Here is a 24,672-nt window from a genome sequence, read left to right on the forward strand (position 1 = left end):
GCCTAGGAAAACAAGGAGCTGGCCCCACCCTGTGGGCAGGTGTTCTCTGGATCTCCTGAAGTGGAGAAGAAAGAAGCCCCCAGGGGAGGGTCCCCAAGTCTCACTGTCATTCTGCTCAGTGACTTAGCTTGGGGCTGGGAGACTTAAGGCCCCCCACCCCACTGGTTTTCTTCCCCAAGGACTCCGTGTCCTCCTGGCCAGACTTCCCCAGCAGCCTTGTCACGCCTGTCTTCCTGGGGCTCTGGGCCTGGCGTCCACCCTTGGGGCCTGGCTCCTGGGGCCAGCGTGGGTTTCAGGAGTGAAGCTTCAGGGATCCGGGGCCATCCCAGGGCGAGGCAGAACTAGGAGCTGGGTTCTGCAAGACACAGGATATTCCAGCTGGTCCAGAAGGGCAGCTGCCCACCCCCGACACCTGTTCGGTGGTGAAGATTTGCAATACACCATGGGGTTGGGGCGCTGGCCTCTAAGGGCAGGGGGGTGGGTTCAAATCCAGAGCCGTCTTGTGCTCTCTGAGCTTGGGCAAAGTCCTTCCCTGGCCTCTCCCCATAACCACCCCCAAATACCAGCATCTTTCCAGAACTGTGTGTGCATACAAGCTGGGGCACTTTGCGAGTGGCGTCCTAAATGCCTTGGCATAGATGCTACAGAGAGGAGATGCTCTGGTCCAGTGCTGAGGGGCCATTTTTGCACAAGGGTCAATTCTGAATAACTAAAAATATTGAGGGGTTGAGGGGTTACTTTTTTTTTTTACTATCCAAAATGTTTTCTTATTAATACATATTATTTGCTTTAAGGGGCCTTCTAATGACAGAATCAGCATGAGGTTTTTTAGGAACTAAATGTCCGTGTCTGGGCGCATTTCTGAAAGAGCAACACGAGGAAGCCCCTTAATCTCTCATCCTGAAAGGCGTTGCAAGGCTACTGGGAAGCTTCGGGGGTGGGCAGTATGCAGCCCCTCAGATCAAGAGTTGCTTATCTAGTCCAAATCCTTCATTTTGCAAATGGGCAAACCAAGGCCCCAGGAGGGAGCGTGATGGCCAGGTTAAATGACAGAGTGTTCATACAGCATCAGGCGAGCACCCTGTTCTCCTGACCTCCTGCTGGATCACTCTAGGGTGGGGACAGGCCGCTTTGGGGGCTCCCTGAAGGCAGACAGGTGGCTGCTCCTTGTGCTCTCCTTCCCGCGCCCCGCCAGCTTGGCCTGCTGCCCGGGCAGCCAGCATTACCTATGACAATGAGGGTGGCGGTGCTGACAGCCTGGCCCAGCGTGTTCTCCGCCACAGCCTTGTACTCGCCGCTGTCCTCGGGGGAAACGCTGGGGATGACGAGGGAACACACGCCCAGCAGGTCGGTGCTGTACGCTGCAGGACTGCCTTCCAGGCTCTGGTCATTCTTGAACCAGGTGACGCGGGGCCGGGGCGAGCCCTGCACGGCGCAGCTCATGCGGCACTCGCAGCCCTGGGGCAGCAGGTGGGCCCGCAGCCCCACCAGGAACCGGGGCTTCTGGCTCAGGTCGGGCTCCCGGTAGCGTGGAGCCTTCACGGTGAACCTGTCTGTGGTGGAGCAGGCGGCAGAGAGAGGAGGGTCAGAACGCAGGAAGTGCTGGCTGAGGCCCAGGGCTGCGTGGAAGGTCCAGGGCGCTGCTGTGCCGGCATTACCTGGGCCTTCCTGCCGCATCTGACCTGTGCGAACCCCAAGGCTTGGCTCGGTTTTTATCCTTTTCCTAAAATTTTTTGGATTTTTTTTTTTTTATTTTTATGACAAGCTATTATAACACACATTCACGTGTGGACAAATTAGGATGTATAGAAAATCAAAAGCAGGCCGGGCGCGGTGGCTCACGCCTGTAATCCTAGCACTCTGGGAGGCCGAGGCGGGTGGATCGCTCGAGGTCAGGAGTTCGAGACCAGCCTGAGCAAGAGTGAGACCCCGTCTCTACTAAAAATAGAAAGAAATTATATGGACAACCAAAATATATATATACAAAAAATTAGCCGGGCATGGTGGCGCATGCCTGTAGTCCCAGCTACTCGGGAGGCTGAGGCAGGAGGATCGCTTGAGTTCAGGAGTTTGAGGTTGCTGTGAGCTAGGCTGACGCCACGGCACTCACTCTAGCCCGGGCAACAGAGTGAGACTCTGTCTCAAAAAAAAAAAAAAAAAGAAAATCAAAAGCAGAAAGAATAAAAACCAATCATAATCTCACTACAAAATGAGCACAGCTTACATTTTGGCGCAGAACATTCCAGACATTTTTTGTATTTTATAAAAATGAAATCGTCTATTTGATTTTATAACCTGATTTTTCTAGTGATTGCTTTTAAGGTCCACATCTATTTGCCTGTAAGATGCACTATTTTTTCAGAGAAACATCAACCTCCATTGGCCTTGTTGCCGGTCACTGCTTTTGAGAATGCACCCAAAGGGTCCCGGACCCCCACACACCCGCGTCTGGCTGGTCCTTCCCACGGAGCGGGACGCCCTGAGTCAGGGACGCAGAGGACGTCCGCGCAGGCAGGGGTCACACAGAAGTGGAAAGAGCAGCAGCTCAGGGCCGCTGGCTCTTCGTTTGGGCCACCTCTGCAGCGCGGTCCTCAGTCCCCACCCCGCCCCCGCCACCTCTGGGGGCGTCACGCTGCGGCGCAGAGCACGCCCCCGCCCTGGCCGCCCCTCCCTCCCGGGACCGCTCACCGCGCTGCCGCGGGATGCACCAGGGCTGGCTGGTGTCCGAGGGGCTGCTGGCCCCCAGCTCATTCTTGGCCACCACCCGGAAGTGGTACTCATGGCCGGGGAGGACGCCCAGGAGGGTGAAGCGGTTGGTGTGGACGCGGCCCGCCACCTCGCGCCAGGGGCCGTTCGCCGAGGAGCGCGTCTGCACCGCGTAGTGCAGCGGGACGTCCCGGGCCTCGTCCGGAGAGGGCTCCCACTGGGCCGTCACCGTCCCGGGCACGTTCTCCTGCAGGTGGATGGGCCCAGGCGGCTGCGGACACGCTTCGGGAGAGGGGGCAGAGGGAGCCCGCGTTGGAGGGGACCCCCAGTAGCACTGCTGGGGGGTCCTCCCCCGAGGTCCCCAGCTCTTCTGGGGGTCCTGGGGAACGCAGTCTTGCCACAGATAGCTGCAGCCAGAGAGCTTGGCCGCCAGTCTACAGTTACGGGGGTCTACAGTTATCTCTAGAGGATGGAAAATCTCCCCCAAAAGAATGATTTTAATTCACTATAGTTTTTAAATAAAATGACACAGGGCATGGAGCGCTGTTTTGGACAGAGGTAAGCGCTTTCGGGAAACCAAGTCACAGAACCCCACTGTTGGCCTATTTCGTCATTTCCGTGTATCCAGGAGCTCCTCCCGGGCAGGGGCTGTGGGGGTCGTAGTCCACAAGGACAGCCTTTGTCTCCTGCCAGGGCCACAGACAATCCTGCCACCGGGTCTCTGTGAGGTAACCGTGGTGACCACCTTCGCTCACTGACTCACAGGGAAGAATACCTGAGGTTCCAGGGGGAATGTGGCACGACTGTCCCTAAGTTATTGAGACAGAGAACAATGAAAGCCCCTCAGGGAATCTTCCTTGGCCTTTCTACCCTCAGGTACATAGGAAGGGGTAGTGTGGTCACCTTGCGTACCCAGCCCTTGTAGGGCGGCTGAGACCTGTGACCCTGCCAGACGGGAACCCCCATGCCTCCAGAGTGGCTGAGCCAGAGTCTGGGCCCGGAGCCAGGCCCGCCTCACCTGCCACCCTGACGCGGAAGCTGTGGGCAGCCTCCTTCCCCTGAGGGCTCCTCAGCTGCACGGTGTAGAGGCCACTGTTCAGGGGGCTGGCCACAGGAATCAGAAGCTGTGTAAGGCCATCCTTGGTGGTGGTCACGCTTCTTTTGGGCAAGGGCAAGCCATCCTTCAGCCAGGTCACCTGGGGCATGGGGGCAGCCTGGGAAACGAGAGGAAGGAGAGGGTGAGAAGGGGAAGTTTTGTGGACGGGATGGCATTTAAGCCAGGCCTAAGGTAGACGTGGTGAGAAGAGCCTTCTAGAAGGAGAAAGGTCGGGATGTAACACAGAGGTGGGAAAGTGCCTGTTTGGGAACCGGCTGGCAGAGCCGCCGTGATGAAGTGTGGGGTTGGCAGGGGGGTGTGGCAGGGGGGTGTAGCAGGGGTGGTGGAACAGGAAGGAAGGCTGGACAGGGAGGTTAGGCAGAAATGCGAGGTGCCCTCCTCCGCACACCAGACAGACATCTGGATGTATTCTGGACGCCATGAGCTGCTGTGGTAGATTTTGAGCAGGAAAACACAGTTAGTTCTGGATTGGAGAAAAGGTGGGGAAAAAGTGAGTAGACTACAGGCAGGTGGGGAAAAGTGAGTAGACTACAGACACGTGGAGAAAAGTGGGTAGACTACAGGCAGGTGGAGAAAAGTGGGTAGACTACAGGCAGGTGGGGAAAAGTGGGTAGACTACAGGCACGTGGGGAAAAGTGGGTAGACTACAGGCACGTGGGGAAAAGTGGGTAGGCTACGGGCAGGTGGGGAAAAGTGGGTAGACTACGGGCAGGTGGAGAAAAGTGGGTAGACTACGGGCAGGTGGGGAAAAGTGGGTAGACTACAGGCAGGTGGGGAAAAGTGGGTAGACTACAGGCAGGTGGGGAAAAGTGGGTAGACTACAGGCAGGTGGAGAAAAGTGGGTAGACTACAGGCAGGTGGAGAAGAGTGGGTAGACTACAGGCAGGTGGAGAAGAGTGGGTAGACTACAGGCAGGTGGGGAAAAGTGAGTAGACTACAGGCAGGTGGAGAAGAGTGGGTAGACTACGGGCAGGTGGGGAAAAGTGGGTAGACTACAGGCAGGTGGAGAAAAGTGGGTAGACTACGGGCAGGTGGGGAAAAGTGGGTAGATTACAGGCAGGTGGAGAAAAGTGGGTAGGCTACAGACAGGTGGGGAAAAGTGGGTAGACTACAGGCACGTGGGGAAAAGTGAGTGCCCGAGCGTGGGGTGCACTACCAGAAGCTACCACTAGAGGGACCTGTAGACCGCAAGCAGAATGGACGCCCAGCGGCCAGGTGAGGCTGTGCCTGCAGGAAGGACCCTCTTTCCTTTCTCCCCCGTCCGGCCTGATTGCCAGCGCGAGCCTAGGTCGCTGACTAGGGGTCAAAAAGCAGCAGGGTGCGAAAGAGAACCGCGGGGCCGAGTCTGGCTCCCGTGGCCTCTCCAGACTCCCCTCCCACCGCCCTTGAGGGACACTCACTTCAAAGGAGACAGGCACGCTAACGGTGTCCCCAGCCTTGACCAACAGCGAGTCCTTTGTGCGGGAGTCCACGAGGAACTTGGGACAGACTGAAACACACAAGATGGCTTGTCACCTCCTTCTACAGTTGGGCCCCGCCCCAGGTCCCCAGGGCAGGGCTGGAGGACAAGGCTGGGCCAGTCTATTGACGATCGATCCGGAGGGACTGGGGGCTTTCAAGGAACTAGAGGGGAGTTGGGAGGATAATCCTGGGGGACCCCAGCAGCTGGTGGGGAGATGCCAGCAGGAGAGAGACAGGCGCTGAGAAAGGGACGCCACAGGGCAAGGGTCGGGGATGGGCTGGAACACAGGCAGGGACGTGGGGTGGAGCTCTTCTGCTTTGCAGATGAGAGAACCAGCAGTCTGAGTCAGGAAGTGACTTGCCTGAGGTCACACCCAGTTAGGGACAGATCCTGGGATTCTGGACTACCTGCTAGGTGCAGGGTACACATCTCCCTTATTGTCACAGTGACAATGAGGGTGAGTTGGGTGGCCCAGTGCCAGCTTGGGTCAAAGACAGGTCAGCTACTTCTAGCGATTAAAGCCCAAAGGGAAAGACGATCCCCCTTTAGACAGCAGGGAGCCGGGGCCTGTCCCATTCTGAGTGTGAACGAGTGAGCTGAGCTGTGCTTGTGCCTCCCTCGGCCGAGCCTGGGAGGCAGCAGCTCTCTGTCCCGGAGAGAGCACCACCTTTGGAGTCACCAGGTTGAAATCCTGGCTCTGCCAAACGCCAGTGGTGAGACCTGGGGCAAAGTATGTTGGACCTCAGTTTCCTTCTCTGTAAATTGGGGATAAAAATATCAACCTTGTAGGATTGTTATAAGGTGGAATGAGAAAACATTTCCAAAAGGGCCTGCCTAGCCCAGTGCCTAGCACACTGTAGGTGCCCAGCAAATATCCGTGAAACTGGGGAAGGGGGTCTTGGCGCTGCAGTGCCTGGGGCGGGCTCAGCGGCAGGGGAAGGGTGGCACTAACCCGTAGTGGGCACCGCGTGCACTAGCGTGTCCAGGGCAGTGGGCTGGCCGTGGCCTCCTTCATTAACTGCCGTCACTCGCACGAAATAGCCTTCTTGGGGCCGAAGCCCCCTGGCCGTGTAGGTGGTGGCCGGCACGGTGCCCGTGTGGCACGGGCTCCACTGGAGACTGTCCTCGCTGCACAGCTCCACCACGTAGCCCTGGGCTTCGTCCCCATCCTGGGTGTCCGGTCCCGCCCAGCTCAGGGTGATGCTGGTGCTCGATGTGTCTGTGACTTGGAGATCCCGCACGGGCCCAGGAGGTCCTGGCCAGCCCCGTGGGAATGTCAGAAACGGCATCACCCTCTCCCAGGGGAGGCCACTCTGTGGACACTCATTAGCCTCCCTTGTGGGAGTCGGGGGATTTCTTTCGCTTAGTGACTGTGCCTTTCGCCCTTCCTGAGGCTCCTGCCTGGAACCACATCCTCACTGCAGCCAGTGCTTTGCCTCAGGTGTGTGCGCAGATCCCAGGCAGATCCCAGGCTGACCTCCGTGCCCCGCCCCGAGACGGGCCTGGCCTGGGAGCCTTTCAACCTTTATCTTCCAGCCCTCCTGACCGCTGCCTCAGGACCGCCCCTGCCCCGGGACCCCGTCCTGCCCCGGGACCCCGTCCTGCCCCACCCAGCTGCAGAGCTATCCTGTGCCCGCCCCGCCCCCACCCCACCCCGAGCTGCTGCTGTACTTACGCATGGGGTCCCGGGCAAACACGGCGTCCGAAGGGGGCCCAGGCTCTCCAGGGCCCGAGGGAGCCACAGCCGTCACCCGGAACTCATACTGACAGCCCTGCCGCAGGTCCGCCACCGTCCACCTCCTCTCTGTGAACAGCCCACCCACCATTAGTCCCGCCCCGCGGGGACCAGGCGATGGGGAGATAGCTCGGTGCCGCCGAGTCCTGGGGAAGACCAAGCCTGGGGTCCCAACACATCCTCCCCCGGCCAGCCAGGTGTGGCCCAGCTCTCCCCAAGGTGAAAAGAGCACTGCTCAGGGTGTCGGGGACCCCGAATCCCTGTCTGGTTCTGCCACTAACTTGCTGGGTGATCTTGGGCAAGCGCCGTACCCTCTCCTGTTCTCTCTGCCTTACAGAGTCGTCGTCATATTCGAATAAACAGGATCACTAACTAGTGAAGTTGCAAGGAGGCCCTTGGTGCGTCCAGAGATGAGGGAACCGAGGCCCTGGCTCCTAAGTAGCACAGCACGACCAGATCCCAGGGCTCCCGACTGGCCGTACTGAGCCGTCCTCTCCTCCACAGACCCTGGCTCCCGCGGCGCCCACGGAGACCACAGCAACGCGAAGGTGTCCCCTCAGCCTCTGCCTGGCCCTTTGGCTTTCCCAAGTGCATTCTCATCTCGGAAAGCAGTTAGTTACGTAGGAAACTACTAAGTGGGCAGGGACCCTTCTCTCCACTTACTGGATGAGGAAATTGAGATCTAGAGAGGAAGTGGCTGCCCAAGGTCACGGCCAGAAGTGGAGGGGCCAAGGCCAGCAGCTTCACCCCTGGCTTCCAGCCAGGACTTCTCTTAAACCAGAGCTTCTCAGCCTCAGCACAATTGATGGTTTTTGCCAGATAATTATTATTTTTTAATTTTTTTTGGGGGGGTGCTGAATTCCATCCTGTGAGCCGTAGGCTTAGCGGCTTCCCTGGCCTCTTCCCTAACCCCCACCCCGCTGTGACAATCAACAACGTCTCCAGACGTTGCCGAATGTTCCCTAGGGGGACAGACCCACCCAGACGAGACCCACTGTAGCAAACCAGTCTGGACTGACAGTGCCAACGGATCCTGGGGCCAAGCAGGGTCTGCGGGAACTTCGGGAGCCGGGACACCGAGGAGCCGGCTCGAGTCTGCTCACCAGGCACGGGCCGGTCGTTCACTGCTGTCCAGGCGTTGCTGCCCTTCTTGCGCTTCTCGATCAGGTAGCCCAGGATGTGGGCACTGCCAGGGCCCCGCGGTGCTGTCCATGTCAGTGTGATGCCCCGGCTGGAGGCCGACAGGACGGCCGGGGCAGAAGGGGCTCCAGGGAGAGCTGGGGGCAGAGAAGGTGCTGGTCAGCCAGGGGCCAAAGACAGCTGCCAGCCCTGCGGGGGCCCCGGGGCTGGAAGGCTCGGGGCATCTGGGGGCATCTGTCCTCTCCTGGGGCACATCGGGGCTGAGCCTGCGTCCGGGACACAGTTCTGGCTGTTCAGGGGCAGGAGCGATGGGACAGAGAAGGCACTTTGGCCCAAGAGTCGAGAGCCAGTCCTGAGACCTCCCAGCCTCGCGTCCCCTGAGAGGATGCCCCAGACTGCAGGCGTCCGATGCAGGATGCTGGTCCCTACCTGGGCCCTGACAGGGCTTTTGCTTGTCCAGCACCCCCTCCCAAGACCCCGTAAAGCTCATTCCCAGACCCTAGAGGCAGCTGCAGTAAGGAGCCCCCAGAGTGGCCCAGAAGGGCGTCCCTACCCGGGGTGCAGGCTGGTGTCACTCAGCCTCCGCGCAGACCTGCCCCCTCTGAGCACAGCGGGGAGCCCCGGGGTGTTCCCCAGCCCCAGCCTTTTCTCTCACCCTCAGGAGCCACCAGCACCTCCTCAGACTCCAGGGCCTCGCCGGCCCCCTCCGAGGTCACCGCCCGCACGCGGAAGGCGTACTTCCGGCCTCGCTCCACGTGGGCGTCAGTGAAGGCAGTGCCGTCCGCGGGGGCCTCGCCCACCTTCAGCCAGGTGCTCCTGCCAGCCTGTCGCCTCTCCACCACGTAGTGCTCCACGGCCCGGCCCCCGTCGTCCCTGGGGGGCCGCCAGCGGAGGCAGACACCAGCCCCGTGGCCATCCTGCACCTCCAGGGGCCCCTGCGGGGGCTCAGGCTTGTCTGGGGACCCAGTGAGAGGGGCAGGAAGAGAAGGGGGGTCAGAGGAGCTGGGGAGTGGCGCTGCTCTTCCCCCTCATCATGGACGAGCCTGCGGTGGGGCGGGCTGCCCAGAGGGCTGCATGATTCCTGAGATGCCAGGTGTGCCTGGGCTCCAGCCCCGACCCACACAGGCTCCCTCAGGGACGTGCCACGGGGTCCACCAGCCACGCCAGCCCCGCCATTCCCCGGCCGGTGTGGGCCCTGCTTAGCCTGCAGGAGTCCTGCCTTGCTGGCGCCACTCGAGGCTGGGGCCACCATGCCACCCAGCGACTTCCCCCGGCCCAGTGGATTGGGGTCAGAGAAGCACAGCCACTTCCTCCCCCCAGCAGAAGCCCGGCCTTTGTTTACCTCAACTGCCTCTTCCTAAGCAGAGTGAGGAGGGGCGAGAGGCCAGGTAGGGGCAGGTTTGGACCTTAAACGGCACGCAGATGGGGACCAGAGCCAGCAGACACCCCAGCCAGACCTGCCCTGCTGGCAGGGAGGGCGGAACCCCAGGACCCTGGGGCCCCGGCTGGGGAGAGGGCTGAGGCTGGCACCTATGACTTGCAGGGTGAGCTTGGCCTGCACGGAGCCTCCCTCACTCTTCAGGGTCACGCTGTACTGGCCACAGTCCTTCCTGCCGGCGCTGGGGAGGCATAGCCGTGTGTAGCCGTCCCCCAGGGCCACCTGGGCGCCCCTGCTGCCACTGCCCGCCAGCTCGGCCCCGTCCTTGCTCCAGGCAGCCTGAACGGGGAGGCAGCTCTGGAAGGGGACCTTCACTGTCACCGGCTTCCCAGCCTTGACCACCAGGGACTCTCTCAGTGTCTCCATGGCGCCTGGAGCAATGGTGGGCGGATCTGGAGATAAAACAAGACAAGGGACTCAAGGAAGACTGGGCCGCCGGGGAGTGCAGAAAGAAGCATCTAGAGAAGGAAGCTGGGGCTAAGCATAAGAAACCCTCCACCCCACCTCGTGGGGACTAACACGGGGAATGGGCTTCATCTGCAGCAGGAGGGATCAGGATTAGACCTCCCCGAGGACTTCCCGGCAAGGGAGGGGATGAGACAGTGGAATCGGGAAGGTGTGGGTTGGCTTTTTAATTCATATTCTCAGGCTGGGGAGGAGCTGGGACACTGGCCAGACCGGCCACACGTTCAGGTGTTTGGGAGTGGAGCTTATCACCTGACAGAGACGGTGGGACAGGGAAGGGCAGGGCTGGGCCTCACCGTGGACGGTCAGGGTGGCCTCGCTCTGCCGGTTGCCGGCGACAAAGGTGTACCTCCCGGCCTGGGTCCCCTGCACGTGGGCAATGAGGAGTCTGTGCACGAGACCTTCTTGCTCAAAGACGACTCCGTCCTGGGTGGTGAGCTGGAGCCAAGAGCCAGGGCAGGAGAAGGTCACCCCACCCCGGCCCCCCCAGGCCAGCCGCCCACAGCCGTTTGCTGACGCAATGGCTGGGCTCGTGCCGACGGCCACACGAGCCGAGCGCCCGCCTGTGCCAGGTGTGTGCTGACGTTCTCCACGCTTAGAGCCTCGTTTGTCACCACCTCGTGAAGTGGGCGCTATTATTAGTCTCGTTTCATAGAGGAGGAAACCGGGGTGCTCAGCAACTGGAGGAAGGTCACGTAACTGGAGTGACAGAGCTGGGATCTGAAGCCAGATCTAGCTGACGCCAAGGCCCATGACCTGAATGACTGTGATGTGTCCCCCTGGAGGTGACGGTTACAACGGAAGGCAGAGGGGCTGTTCAGGGAGGCCAGAAGATGGCATTTGTGCAAGGCCTTGAAGGACGGGCAGAATTCAGCAGGTGTGGGTGCAGGGGCGGCATTCTGATCGGAGGAAGAACCGGGCACCCCCGTTGAGGGAGGCGTGAGTAGGACACACAACATTTTAAAAATTCGCTTTTATTTTAAACACACCGAGCTGTTGGCCATTTAAACTTCTCTGGGGTGGGGGTAGGGGTACTGGAGAGGAATGAAGAATGAAAAATCTTTCTTGCAAAGCCTCTACCCTCTCCTTCCTTTCCGCTTGGCCCCTGTGCCGCCCCCAGTACAGAGAAGGTGTGAGGGGGCAGGTACCTCGACTCCATCCTTAAACCAGGCGCCAGGTCCCAGGTCGCTGGTGAGGGTGCAGGACAGCATGGCGGTCTCCCCCCGCTGCACCTCCATGTCAGCCAGGCCCTGGGAGAAGTGGCCTGTGGGGCCTGGAGAGACACAGAGGGAGTCCCCAAGGCCGAGCCTCTCAGGCCGTGGCCTGCACCGCGCCCTGGGAGGCCACCATGGTGCCACCAACAGGGCTCAGCCCAGGCCAGCAAAGCCAAGCCCCCGCTTTTCCCAGCGGGACCTGAGAGATCTGAGCTGGTACGGGAGTCTGGGGTGCAAGGTAGATGAGGGGCCCTCTGAGTCACATGGGTGGGAAGTGTGGGTGACCCCCTAGAGAGTTAGGCCAACAACTCTGGTACTTTGGACGTAGGGCTCCGAGATCATAAACCCAGGAGACCTCTGAGCCTCACGCAGGGCGGATCCCACCTGCGCAAGCAGGACGAAGTTGCGTCTGAAATTTTAAAAAAGTTCCTGAAAATGGGGTGCATTGGCAGGGCCAGACTCCTGGGGCTGGAGGCAGAACTGGGACTGACCCGAGCGCCCTACTGTCCAGGAGTGGCCGTTGGCTGAGCCCACTGGAGCCAGCGCAGCTGAGAAGTACCTACCTCGGGCCTCCGTGGAGAAACTGCCAGTGCCGGGCTTGTATCTGGAGGTGGGACTCTGGGTGGCATCTCTGCCCTTGCCGTGGACGTCCAGCCTGCCCTCTTTGCCACCTCTCCTGCTGCCAAGATGACCTGGGGACTCCCGGCTCCAGTCGTCACGAGGAGGTTCCCCTAGGCACCCTCCGGTCGTCCACGCAGGAGGCTGCCCCAGGCCTCTGGCCTCGTCCACTCTCCCTCTCTTGGCTGTTCCAACCTCAGCCCCTGACTGTGCTTGAGAACTGCTCCTGGGTGGCCCGGGCCTCCTGTCTGACCTGCCAGACTCTTCCATTCCCCACCCCTCATTCTCCTTCAGGGCCCTGGGACCTTGGGCCTTGCCATTCTCAGCCTGCAGGGACCCTTGCTCCCCGAGGGACCCTGTTCCTCCTCTCGTTCCTTTGCCTGTCTGGGAGCTCAGGCCCTGGACCCCTCCTGATCTGTCTCCAGAGCCTTTCCTGCCAAAGGGACCATCTAAGCCATTCCAGGCTCCCCGAGGTCCTGGCTCCCCAGGTGTCGGGGTGAGGCCATTTCCCCACTCAGTGGAATTCCCCTTGCCCAGGACACCTGAGTCCTCCGCACCACCAGACCTGCCCCTCCCCAGACCTGAACCTTTGCTGTCCAGGGACCATGGGCCTTGACCTTCTCCAGCTGCCTCTTGGCCTGGTGTACCCTCCCTGCCTTTAAAGCCCCCTGGCCCTTCCTGGGTCCCACTGAAAGTGGCACCTTTCTGCTGCAGAGACCTGGAAGCCCTGGAGCCTGAGGGTTGGCCTCCAGCACCTGCGCTGCCTTGGCCAAACCCCTGGTCTTCCCAGCCTGGGGCCCCAGCGTTGCTCTCCCCTCGCCCATCAGCAGGCCCTGGCATTGACTTGCCCCTTCCACTGGGCATGGAGCCGCTGTCCAGGACCTGGCCTGCTCCTGCTGAGCTCCCTGAACCTGCTCCTGTCCTCCCACCTCCCGGCATGGAGTCCCCACCTCCCTGAGGTGCCAGTCCACCCTGGCCAGAAACTCTGCCCTTGTCTGCGATTCCTGGGCCTGGTGTCCAGAAGTCCCGTTCAGGTCTAGAGTCCAAAACATCCCCTCCCACCCAGGTCTCACCTGCGGCTGCCCCCTTACCATCAAGAAACCCAGAACCCCCTCTATTCCCTGCCTGGTCTGCAGACCTGCCCTTCCCCCTGGGAGCCCCTCTGTCCCTAGAAGACCCTGGAATCCCAGAACCATCTTGCCACTCTTCAGTATCTGATTTTCCCTTGGAACCAACAGCCTCCAAGGCCTCAGGGATCCCTGAGGTTCCATCACCCCTAAGACCATCGGGGGACCCCCACCCACCTGGAGGAGTCTCTGGCATCCCTGGGGCCCTAGGGCTGTCCCTGTGTGCTGTGCCATCTGCAGGGCCCAGCATTCCAGCCGTCCCAGAGCCCAATCCAAGGCCAGCCCCATCGACAAGCCCCTTTCCTCTGGCCCGCTCTGGACTGTCCTGGGAGCTCAAGCCACCTTCTGACGCTACCCAATATCTTGACCCGTGCCTTGTAGCTTTGTGGCCTCTGGGTCCAGCCTCATGTCCCGCTCCAGCCAGTGAGCCTGGTGCCCCAAACTGCCCTGAACCATCTCCACAGCCCATTTCGCCCTCTGGCCCCATTTCCCGAGGTCCTCCTGAGCCTCCCCTATAACTGACCTCACTCCCTGACCCCATTCCCGCAGTTCCCCCCAAAGCTTCCCTATAACCTGCCTCATTGCCTAATGGAATCCTCCCAGAACCCCCTAAAACATGCCTACAACCTGCCTTATCCACTGACCCCATTTTTCCAGAACCCCCTACACCATCCCTATAGTCTGCCTGGCTCCCTGAACCCCTTCCCCCAGGAGCCCCCAAATCTTCCCTATAACCACCCTTATCCACTGACCCAATTTTTCCAGAACCCCCTAAACCATCCCTATAGTCTGCCTCGCTCCCTGAACCCCTTCCCCTGGGAGCCCCCAAATCTTCCCTAAAACCACCCTTATATACTGAGCCCATTTCCCCAGAACCCCCTAAACCATCCCTATAGTCTGCCTGGCTCCCTGAACCCCTTCCCCCAGGAGCCCCCAAATCTTCCCTATAACCACCCTTATCCACTGACCCAATTTTTCCAGAACCCCCTAAACCATCCCTATAGTCTGCCTCGCTCCCTGAACCCCTTCCCCTGGGAGCCCCCAAATCTTCCCTAAAACCACCCTTATCTACTGAGCCCATTTCCCCAGAACCCCCTAAACCATCCCTATAGTCTGCCTGGCTCCCTGAACCCCTTCCCCCAGGAGCCCCCAAATCTTCCCTATAACCAGCCATATCTGCTGACCCCATTTTTCCAGAACCCCCTAAACCATCCCTATAGTCTGCCTCGCTCCCTGAATCCCTTCCCCCAGGAGCCCCCAGATCTTCCCAATAACCAGCTGTATCCACTGACTCCATTTTTCCAGAACCCCCTAAACCGTCCCTATAGTTTGCCTGGCTCCCTGAACCCCTTCCCCCGGGAGCCCCCAAATCTTCCCTATAACCACCCTTATCTACTGAGCCCATTTCCCCAGAACCCCCTAAACCATCCCTATAGTCTGTCTTGCTCCCTGAACCCCTTCCCCCAGGAGCCCCCAAATCTTCCCTATAACCAGCCGTATCAACTGACCCCATTTTTCCAGAACTCCCTAAACCATCCCTATAGTCTGCCTGGCTCCCTGAACCCCTTCCCCCAGGAGCCCCCAAATCTTCTCTATAATCAGCTGTATCCACTGACCCTATTTTTCCAGAACCCCCTAAACCATCCCTATAGTCTGCCTGGCTCCCTGAACCCCTTCCCCCAGGAACCCCCAGATCTTCCCTATAACCACCCTTATCCACTGACCCCAGTTTTCCAGAACCCCCTAAACCATCCCTATAGTCTGCCTGGCTCCCTGAACCCCTTCCCCCAGGGGCCCCGAAATCTTCCCTATAGCCAGCCATATCTGCTGACCCCATTTTTCCAGAACCCCCTAAACCATCCCTATAGTCTGCCTGGCTCCCTGAACCCCTTCCCCCAGGAGCTCCCAGATCTTCCCTATAACCAGCTGTATCTGCTGACCCGATTTTTCCAGAACCCCCTAAACCATCCCTATAGTCTGCCTGGCTCCCTGAACCCCTTCCCCCAGGAGCCCCCAGATCTTCTCTATAACCAGCTGTATCTGCTGACCCGATTTTTCCAGAACCCCCTAAACCATCCCTATAGTCTGCCTGGCTCCCTGAACCCCTTCCCCCAGGAACCCCCAGATCTTCCCTATAACCACCCTTATCCACTGACCCCAGTTTTCCAGAACCCCCTAAACCATCCCTATAGTCTGCCTGGCTCCCTGAACCCCTTCCCCCAGGAGCCCCCAAATCTTCCCTATAACCAGCTGTATCCACTGACCCCATTTTTCCAGAACCCCCTAAACCATCCCTATAGTCTGCCTGGCTCCCTGAACCCCTTCCCCCAGGGGCCCCAAAATCTTCCCTATAGCCAGCCATATCTGCTGACTCCATTTTTCCAGAACCCCCTAAACCATTCCTATAGTCTGCCTGGCTCCCTGAACCCCTTCCCCCAGGAGCCCCCAAATCTTCCCTATAACCAGCCGTATCTTCTGACCCCATTTTTCCAGAATCCCCTAAACCATCCCTATAGTCTGCCCTGCTCCCTGAACCCCTTCCCCCAGGAGCCCCCAAATCTTCCCTATAACCAGCCTTATCTACTGACCCGATTTTTCCAGAACCCCCTAAACCATCCCTATAGTCTGCCTGGCTCCCTGAACCCCTTCCTCCAGGGGCCCCCAGATCTTCCTTATAACCAGCCATATTTGCTGACCCCATTTTTCCAGAACCCCCTAAACCATCCCTATAGTCTGCCTGGCTCCCTGAACCCCTTCCCCCAGGAGCCCCCAAATCTTCCCTATAACCAGCCGTATCTGCTGACCCCATTTTTCCAGAACCCCCTAAACCATCCCTATAGTCTGCCCTGCTCCCTGAACCCCTTCCCCCAGGAGCCCCCAAATCTTTCCTGTAACCTGCATCATCTGCTGACCCCATTTCCCCAGAACCCCCAATACCATTCCTACAACCAGCCCCGTCTTCTGATCCCATTGCTCTGATGCTTCCTGAGCCACCTCTAAAGCCTGCCTCACCCCCTGGCCCTGATCTCCTAGGTCCAAGGCCCCTTGACCCTCTTTCATAAGATGTTCTGCCCCCAGTTCCCTGAGACTCTGGAATTTCTGATCCAGCCCCGGACCCCAGCACACTGCCAGCCCCACAGGCCCACTGGCTCTCGGAGTCAGCCCCTGCATGAGGAGCCAGTGCCTCGGGGTGGCTGGTACCATCCCAATAACCAGTTCCAGCTCTAGAGGCCCTGGCACCAAGGTACCTGGTCCCATCCCCATCACCCACCTTTCCCCCTCTCCTCAGAGACCCTGAGTCCATGGCTCCTGGACCCCCAGGGCCATCTTCATAGCCTCCTTCTCCAAAGGCCCCCAGGGCCTCTGAGCCTCTGAAGCCCCCATAATCTCCAGTCTCACCCCAAGGCCTTGTTCTTCCAGAGCCTCCTGCTTCTGCTTCCATGTGTCCCTCCCTAACAGTCTCCACTGTTCTGGAGGCCTGGAGACCACCTCTACCCACAGACCCCACTGACCCAGGACTCCCTGGGCCACCATCCAAGTGAGGCCCTCCACTAGGGCCCGTTTCCCTCTGGCCTCTGCAAGCATCCCAACTCCCGGCTTCATCCATGGAGGCTCCGTCAGGGCCACCTGAGCCATCCCTGAGACGGGCACCTCTCCCAGACCACCTTCCTGCAGGACCGTAGTCATCTCTGTTTTCAGACCACACTCCCCCAGGCACCCCCGAGCCATGCCTGCCAGGACCCCCTTCCTCAGACTCCATTCCCACAGATACCCCAGAGGCAACTCTATACCCAGCACCATGACCAGACCCCGTTTCTCCAGGCACCCCTGAGCCGTCACTATAACCTATTCCTCTAGGATGTCCTGAGCCAGCTCCACGCCTAGATTCCTTTCTCTCTGGGCCTCCTAAGCCATCTTCATAGCCCATCTCACCTTTGCGTCCTTTTACTCTGGAACTCTCTGACCCATTCCAGAAATCTGGTTCAGACCCTATGACCCCTGGACCTCTTAATCCTTCTGTACCCCTTCGTGTGCCCCGAGGCCCCTGAGCACCCAGGCCTGGAGACCCAATCAGGCTGTGGCTTCTGGCATCTGCCCCCTGACCGGACTCTATCAGCCCAGCTGCCTGGGTACCACCCATGCCTCCTTCCCCTCCGCTGGACCCCAGCACTCCTGGCCCACGGTGGGCCCCAGTTTTTCCAGGGCCGGACCACGTGTCATCCCAAGGACCTATGTGCTCAGACTCTGGTCTAGTGGCTCCTTCTTCTCCTCCTTGACCCAGTGCCCAGCCTTGGGAGGACTGGAGGCTTCTGGAGCCTTCCCCTGCCCTGCCCAAGGCGCTAGCTGTCCCCTGGCCATCCCTTCTCCCCGGGCCCCCTCCTCTGCTGGGAGCTGCCCTTCCTTCTGCATCCTGTAAGCCACCTCTCCAGGCCCTGGGGTCTCCTGGGCCTCCAGGGCCGGTTTTGTAGCCCCTTCCCCTAACTGCAGACTCCCCATCACCTGCCTCCTGCGGTGCGTCCCCAGCGCTGGCCTCGGGACTCCCACTCCCCAAAAGGAACTTTCTGCCACCTGACATTGATAGTTCCTGGAAGTCCTTGCCTCCAGATATCTGTCCTGGACGCTCCCCTGACCCCCAGTAGCCCCTGGCTTCCCCATAGTCAGCATCTCTGCCTCCCTGCAGACCCCAGGCTTCAGGGCCCATGCCTGCCTTGGAGCTAGAACCTCTTCCTCCAGGAAACTCCAGGGTGCCAGGACCTCCTGCCTCATTGCTGTTTCCAGCTGCCCCCGGGCCAGTCCCACTGCCCCACGCTACCCTTGCTGCTCTTCTCCCCCTTTCCATGCTCAGACCGTCCCCTCCCTCCATCTCGTCCTGGCTGTGCCTGCCCAGTTGACCTCTACTGTCTTCTCTGACCTCCTTTCCTCCCCAGCTGCTCCCCAGTCCTCCATCCTGAGGGCCACTGGACCCAGCCTCCCAGCCTCCTGCTGTCCCCCAGCCTGTGTCCCCATCGCTGTCTCTGCCATGATCTTGCTGTTGTTTTTCCACGAGGCCCAACCCTGACTCTGGGCCGCCTCCCTGCAGACGGGGCCTCCCTTGAAGGCTTCCAGCCCAATCTCCCTCTCTGTGGGGCTGATTTTCCCCAGGAGGAGTGACTCTGTCTCCCTCTGCTTCTAGAAAGCCCTTTCTCTGCTGCCCAGGGCCCCAGTCTGAGCGAGCTGCCCCTTCATCCTCCATCGGGGAGTATCCGTGCCTGCCCAGGCCAGCCCTGTCGGGGCTGGGGACCCACGGGAGCCCAGAAGCCAGCTCAGCCCCCTCGAGGGAGCCCCTCATGGGCTCCTGCTCTCTGTACTCCCCTCCCTGGCTACCGATGGGCCCAGAGTCTTCTGCTTCCGAGGCCGGGGCCCCTTGCTCTTGCAACTGGCTGTCCGCACTGGTGGTCTGAAGGCCTTTGTCCTTCCCGGCTTCAGTGAGGTGTTATTTACGTGGGAGGTCAGTGCCCCGTAGAGAGATAAGAGAAAAGACCAAAACTCCTGTTAAATCGGTTGAAGCACCTGCCTGAGCCCCCCTCCAGGTGGAGAAGCACGCTGACCACCTGGGAAGGAAGCCGGGGTGTCCCTGCACACGGATGAGAAATCCACCACCACCTCCCCAGTCCTGTACCCACAGGCCCCCTGCTCAGTGGTTCATGAGGATTTGGGAGAAAACACATAAGAAAAAGTCATTTGCTTATCAATCTGCCACAGCGCTCACGTGGTTTCAAACAGCTCGACTTGCCCCACCACCTGCCTTGCACGTGTCCAATTTACAGTGTCCTGGGACCATGTGGAACCCAAACCCCAATCCCCAGCGGGGGCTTAAGGGGGTTCTCTCTGGCCTGGCCCAGGGCCTTCTCCTCCACACTGAGTCTGGGCCACGGATCCTCAGCTGTCCAGGACCTTAGGGCCATCTGAGGTCTGTGCCCCAGAGTAATTAACCCCAAGAGGCCCAGAGAAGCAGACACAGCGGAGGAGGCTGGGCTGGCCATGCGGGGTCTGTGCTGAAGGAGATCAGAGTAGCTCTGAGCAGCCCCCGCCTTCTCTCAGAGCCAGGGCGTAGTTCCAAAGCAAGTGGCTGAACGAAGCCAGCCCCGTTCTCCCGGCCTTCCTCATGCCGCCCTGGCCCTGAGGTCCCGCCTTGGGGGAGGCAGGGAAAGACAGGTGTGAACCACTCACCTTCAACCACCAGCCAGGCGCTGGAGTCATGGAACCCTGTGCCCAGCGAATAGACGCCCATGTCTGAGAAACGGGCCCCCCTCACCACTAGCCGGTGGGTCAGCCCATCGGGGGACACAGACACTTCGTATTTGTCACCGGGCTGGAGCGGCCGGCGCCGGAATTGCCAGGCAGCGCTGGGGCAGGGGTTGGAGAGGGTGCATTCAAAGACCGCATCGCCGTGCTCCTCGCAGCGAGTCTCGGCCAGTGGGACCACCACTCTGGCGGGGATGGCTGCGGGGAAGCAGGAATGGGGGTGTCAGCTCCATAGCATGGCACAGCGTGACCGGACGCGGTGGGAGCTCAGCCTATGTGTCCTTGGACGGGCCACCTCCTTCCCCAGTGTCCGTTCCCCCCACATAAAATGAAGGGGGATAATTAGGTTATGATCAACGAGGCCACGTTCAGCTCTGGGATTTTGTCCTTCTGAACCCAGGAGTTCTATCTGGGGGCAGGTAGGCACATGAGGGAAACGCGAGAGCTGAGAGCCAGTGCTTTATGCGGATGATGCATCATCTGATTACACCTGTGACCATCTCCGGGCCAGGTATTGTTACTTCCTTTTTACAGGTGAGGAAACCGAGGCTTAAAAAGTTCAATGACTTGCCCTGGTCCTACGCAGCGAGGAGAAACCAGGATTCACACCCAGGCCTGGCTGAGCCCCGAGGCCATGCTCCCTTCCCCGCGCCTCGCTGTTTCAGGCCGTCAGACCCCATCCAGACACCCAGGCCTGCTGGGACGCACCACCCTCTTCTCTCTTCCCCAACCGCAATTCAGCCTTGCTCTTCATGATATCTCTTCCCCAACCTTCCTTCCCCCAGGCCTCCCTTGTCCTTCCAAGAACCCCCTGGAGCTGTCAGGTGCTCTGGGGGTGCAAGACAGAGTTTGATGGGGAAGGAAGGGCTGTTCCCAGAGGGGGAGGGGCAGGGGGAGCAGGGAAGGCAAAGGTCTGTATAGGGCACAAATGTGCCCAACCCAGGTGGAGACTTTTGCCAGGGAGTGGCGGGAGACGAGGACAGGCCGCAGAGAGGGGTGAGGTTGTGGCTAGAGGCTGTGCAGAGAGTTTGGATCTGATCTGAAAATAATTGGTTGCTGCGCGAATGTCCTACGTCTGTGACTGTAATTCAGCAGAGCCCCACACAGCACCAAGAGAAGACAGAACTTGGACCAAGGCTTTTGGAAAACAAAGCACATCGTAACCATCTGGGTGTGCATGCCCCTCCCAGCTGTCTTTGCAGCAGGGAGCCGCGTCACATTTATCTACACACACCACACCAGCACGGACCCCACTCCTAACAGAGCTCCGCCTTCAAACTTCTGCAGTGAAGACCGCTCACCACTGGCCTCCAGTTCCGTGGAGAAGACTACGGTATCCTCCACCTTGACCTGGTAAATGCCGGAGTCCTCAGGCCTCAGGTCCCGGATTTGGAAGTGGTAGCGCTTCCCCAGCCGGCGCAGACAGTGCTTGGTCAGGTTGTCGAAGCCATAGGGGACCATCTCACCATCCTGAGACCAGAGAAAGGAAGAGGGGGCAGCTCAGGGCCTCTGCGGGTCCCCAGCAACTTCCTGCCCCGATCCCACTCGGCTACAACCAGCAGTTTCCCGCCACCGGCCCAGGCACCGGACCACGCATTCCTGGGACAGTAAAGGCAAGGGGACAGTGGGCAGCACGGCAGCCAGGACTGAGAGGCGGCTGGGATACGTGCTCCAGAACGTCCGTGACTCTTAGTAAAAACCTGCAAGTGCCATGCAAAGAGGCACCTCAGACCGCAGAGGTTCCAGCTCAGGCTGCGAGTAGAGTCACTACCCAGCAGCCCCGCGAGGTTGGCAAGGGGGGTCAGGGGGCCAAAACCAGTGCCCGGGGTCCCTGGCCCCTGCACATTTATTCCCCGAGGGGAGCTTTCAGAGAACACCACCAGATAGCGTTAAGGCTCTACCAAACCCAGCAATCTATATGCACACCCGCTTTAACTAAGCCCTGGAAAGATTTGCTGCTTGCTGAGTAGGAACGATAGTTAGCACTTATTAGGCGCCTGCTGTGTGCCAGGCACTGCGTTAGGTAATAGGGACACATCAACGGACAAAACAAAGATTTCTGTCCCCAGGAGCTAAAATCCTGTGGGGGAGACAAACATCATAGATAAGTAAATAATTTATGTTGGCAAGAAATAGAACTGTGGGGAGAGGGAGGGGGGACGGGGTTCAGGGGTGCCAGGGTCAGGCAGAACCTCGCTGCCCAGGGAATCAGCCCTGTGGGTGCGGGAACAGCACACCCTGGCGAGGGAACAGCTAGAGCAGGGACCAGGGCTGAGGTCAGCGAGGCAGGGGGAGGAGCAGCAGGGGTGAGCAGAGGGGAGCGGAGGGGCGAATCGTGCATTCTCTCATGTAGCATTTCAACACGCGGTAAGACAGGTCGCAAATGAGGAAACTGAGGCGCAGGAAGGTGAGTATCTTGTCTGAAGTCACACAGCCGGTGTTTGGCTACAGAACTAGTGGTAAGCTTTGCCACTCCCTGCCCTTCCTCCCCAGCCCCCAAGACCTGTCCCTGTCCCCACCCAGAGCCCATGCAGGGATGTGTCAAGTCTCTGGAGAGAGAGCTCAGATAGAAGGGGGTGCACGTTCTCAGAACCCTCTTTTTACCCCTGAGCCCTGGCGTTAGCCCCAGCTGGGGGCCCGATTGCTCGATGCGAGGTAAAAGGTCCCTGCGGACTGTGGACAACAGGATTCGACCCAACTCTAACCAGTAACTCCATGGGATGAGGGGCTCACGACCTGTGTGCTCTGGTCCCCCGCCCCCAGGACCTGCAGCACCCCTGCCCCATCCCCCCACTCAAGGCCCCTCCAGCCTCACCTTGTACAAGTAAATCTTGCTCCCAGAGTCCTTGAGATCCAGCTCCAGGTCAAAGGTTGCGACCCCCTCCTTGGTGACCCTGATGTGTCTCAGGTTGGAGATGGCATTGATGTACTAAAGGACAGACAAACCCACCGGGGGAGTGCTTGGAGCTCTCTCTTCCGGGCACCCCAAAACCCCACAGGCCCTGGTACCATGCCAGGGCCACAGTGTCCCCATGAGCACGCAGGGCCATTGTACAGTGGGGAGAAATGAGCCCCTGGGGGAAGGAAATTGTCCAGAATGAGAGATCAGTTCAGGAAGGCGACCAAGAAAACTGTCCAGGTGCTGCAAGAAGAGCGTTTCCATTCATCCATTCTTCCATCTGATAAACATTAGCTGACGCCCACTGTGAGTAAATCTCAGTGATAAAGCAGATGAGAAAGCCTGGGGAAGGGAGAGCTGAGGCCCCAGGTGAGAGGTTTGAGGAACCACCCTCGAGGTAATAAAATACTATTTTCAGGATAATGAAAACTAGTTGTTTTCCATTTCTAGAAGAAAAATTCGACTTATGCTCCAGTTAAGTTAGACAGAGGAAAGAAGTTCCCGTATAGTTTATAAGACCCTGGAACTCTGCAGTTCCCTTTCCTGGAAGGCTTCAGAAGTCAGACAGGCATCCTACGTCTGGTGATGATGAGGACGACAGCTGACGTCAAGCCCTCACCCTGTGTCCGGCACTACGCTAAGTGCTTTAAGCACATTCTCCCGTTCATCCTCCCACTAACCCTACGAGGTGTAAGTAGGTGTAAGTATTAACATAATCCCCAGTTTACAGATGAAGAAACCAAGACACAGAGGCCCTAACTTTTCCAAAGCCCCAGAATTTAGTAAGTTGTCAGAACCAGGTTTCACAGCCAGGACACCACCTGGAAGCCCAGGTTCTTAGCCAGATGCCCGACTGGGGACCAGACGGAGACGCCCCTGTGACCGTGCCTGGTTTCCCGAGGCCTGCCTCCAGGCAACCCCGGGTGTGCGGCATCTTGCTCCAGGTGTCGGGGGCGGGGCGGGGCGGGGCGAGGGTACCTGTGCCATCCTGTCCTCCTGCTCCTTCTTCATCTCCTGCAGCTTGCGCAGCATGCCCCGGTAGTCGACGATGCCGTACTTCAGGCAGATCTGCTCGTAGTCCTTGCGGTCTGCCGTCATCAGCAGCTGCCACACCTGCTCAAGGTCCACCTTTTTCTCGGGGGCTGGTGGGGCCCTGGGGAGCAAGACCAGCAGGTCAGAGGCCAGAGGAGCCCCAGGTGTTGGCCACCTGGCTCTGGCTCCCTGAAAAGTCCTGGGAAGCTGCTCTATCTGTACTTGAGGAAACAGACACAGAGCCTGGAATCTCTGGGACCAGAAGGACCCAGAGATTGGCGGGGTGGGCCTCGCCCACAGCTCCAGCTTCCAGGACAAACTCTGCTCCTACTGTCTCGGTGTGTAGTTTTCTGCACAAGGTGTCTGGGGGAAGGAGGGGTGGGGTTGAATTGTTCTTTTGCTTTAAAAAAAAGTTTTAAATCGTTGTTCTAGTGGGACACCCCATTTTGCAAATGAGAAAATCAGGACCCAGAGAGGAGAGACGATGAACTCGAGGATATAGAGCACTGAAGTGGCGGCGCTGGGTCTAGAATGCCACGTTCAGGGCTCTTCCCACCCTCCCGTCTGCCATGGGCACTCTGCCTCCCTGCTGTGGGGGCGGAGGCGGCTCAGCCCAGCTGCTCGTGGAAATAGTGGGGGTGGGGGGGTGCCATGGGAGCCTCCAAAATCCCCACGGACAGACCCAGACCCACCTCTTTTTCAGCAACTTCCGGAAGTCCATCAGCTCCTTTCTGAGGTCTGAAAAGGAGCAGAAATGAGGCCCAGTCCCGGGGGATGGCGGAGAGCCAATACAGAGCTCTTCTGTGTGGGCCATGCTGACACCTGAGCCTTTGAAAGCGGCTCTCCCACACACTGGCGATGACCCCCAAGGTGTGTGGAGGTGTGACCAGGTGGGGAGCCCCAGACAAGGAGTGGCGTATCCCCCAACGGCCCCGAGGAGGTTTCTGGCAAATCCACCTACCCTCCTGGGGTTCCTTTTGCCTCTTCCGTTTCTTCCGGAAGCCAACTGGATCGTCCAGGGAGGAGAGCAAGGAGTTGGTGTGGGTAGGCAGGGAGAGAGACGAGACACAGTGATGACATTCGTGAGAAACTGACACAGTCCCAGAGCCCCGTCCTCCCCACTGTCCTCTAAGGCACGGACTGTCCCAGCCAGAGGAATGCAGCAGGGTGGACGGTCTTTGTATCATAAGCTCTGAAACCCCAAAGCCCACCATGGCTGCAGAGAACCCTGCCGAGCATCACTGCATGCAAGGGAGGCCCAGCCCCACGTCCACCGGGGCCAGGGAGGTGACACCCACAACAAATGGCATTAAAGGGGGCAGCTGCTCTTTCACTCCACCTGGGACCTGTCATCTCGGACAATAGACCCAATACTGCCAAACACGCAGACCTGCTGCTTGGCCGTCCATATCCTCTTCTTCGTCCGTGCTTCCA

General features: G+C 59.3%; 1 protein-coding gene across 1 annotated transcript in view; it reads right to left on the reverse strand.

Annotated features, from left to right (window-relative positions):
* Window positions 1-341: 341 nt before the first annotated feature.
* The window catches only part of IGFN1 (immunoglobulin like and fibronectin type III domain containing 1), a 32,325-nt gene continuing 7,994 nt past the window's right edge, over window positions 342-24,672 (reverse strand). The window contains exons 6-25 of the mRNA XM_069459510.1: window positions 24,200-24,244; window positions 23,931-23,976; window positions 23,185-23,359; window positions 22,123-22,236; window positions 20,609-20,777; window positions 19,233-19,505; window positions 18,431-18,482; window positions 11,841-11,956; window positions 11,212-11,336; window positions 10,360-10,501; window positions 9,691-9,990; window positions 8,816-9,115; window positions 8,124-8,297; window positions 6,961-7,089; window positions 6,238-6,540; window positions 5,224-5,312; window positions 3,725-3,920; window positions 2,689-2,988; window positions 1,227-1,553; window positions 342-355 (exon numbers count right to left, since the gene is read on the reverse strand). Coding sequence (XP_069315611.1) covers window positions 342-355; window positions 1,227-1,553; window positions 2,689-2,988; window positions 3,725-3,920; window positions 5,224-5,312; window positions 6,238-6,540; window positions 6,961-7,089; window positions 8,124-8,297; window positions 8,816-9,115; window positions 9,691-9,990; window positions 10,360-10,501; window positions 11,212-11,336; window positions 11,841-11,956; window positions 18,431-18,482; window positions 19,233-19,505; window positions 20,609-20,777; window positions 22,123-22,236; window positions 23,185-23,359; window positions 23,931-23,976; window positions 24,200-24,244 — 3,389 coding nt within the window. The remainder of the gene's footprint in view (window positions 356-1,226; window positions 1,554-2,688; window positions 2,989-3,724; window positions 3,921-5,223; window positions 5,313-6,237; window positions 6,541-6,960; window positions 7,090-8,123; window positions 8,298-8,815; window positions 9,116-9,690; window positions 9,991-10,359; window positions 10,502-11,211; window positions 11,337-11,840; window positions 11,957-18,430; window positions 18,483-19,232; window positions 19,506-20,608; window positions 20,778-22,122; window positions 22,237-23,184; window positions 23,360-23,930; window positions 23,977-24,199; window positions 24,245-24,672) is intronic.

Source organism: Eulemur rufifrons, chromosome 27, assembly GCF_041146395.1.
Source record: "Eulemur rufifrons isolate Redbay chromosome 27, OSU_ERuf_1, whole genome shotgun sequence".
Lineage (NCBI taxonomy): Eukaryota > Metazoa > Chordata > Mammalia > Primates > Lemuridae > Eulemur > Eulemur rufifrons.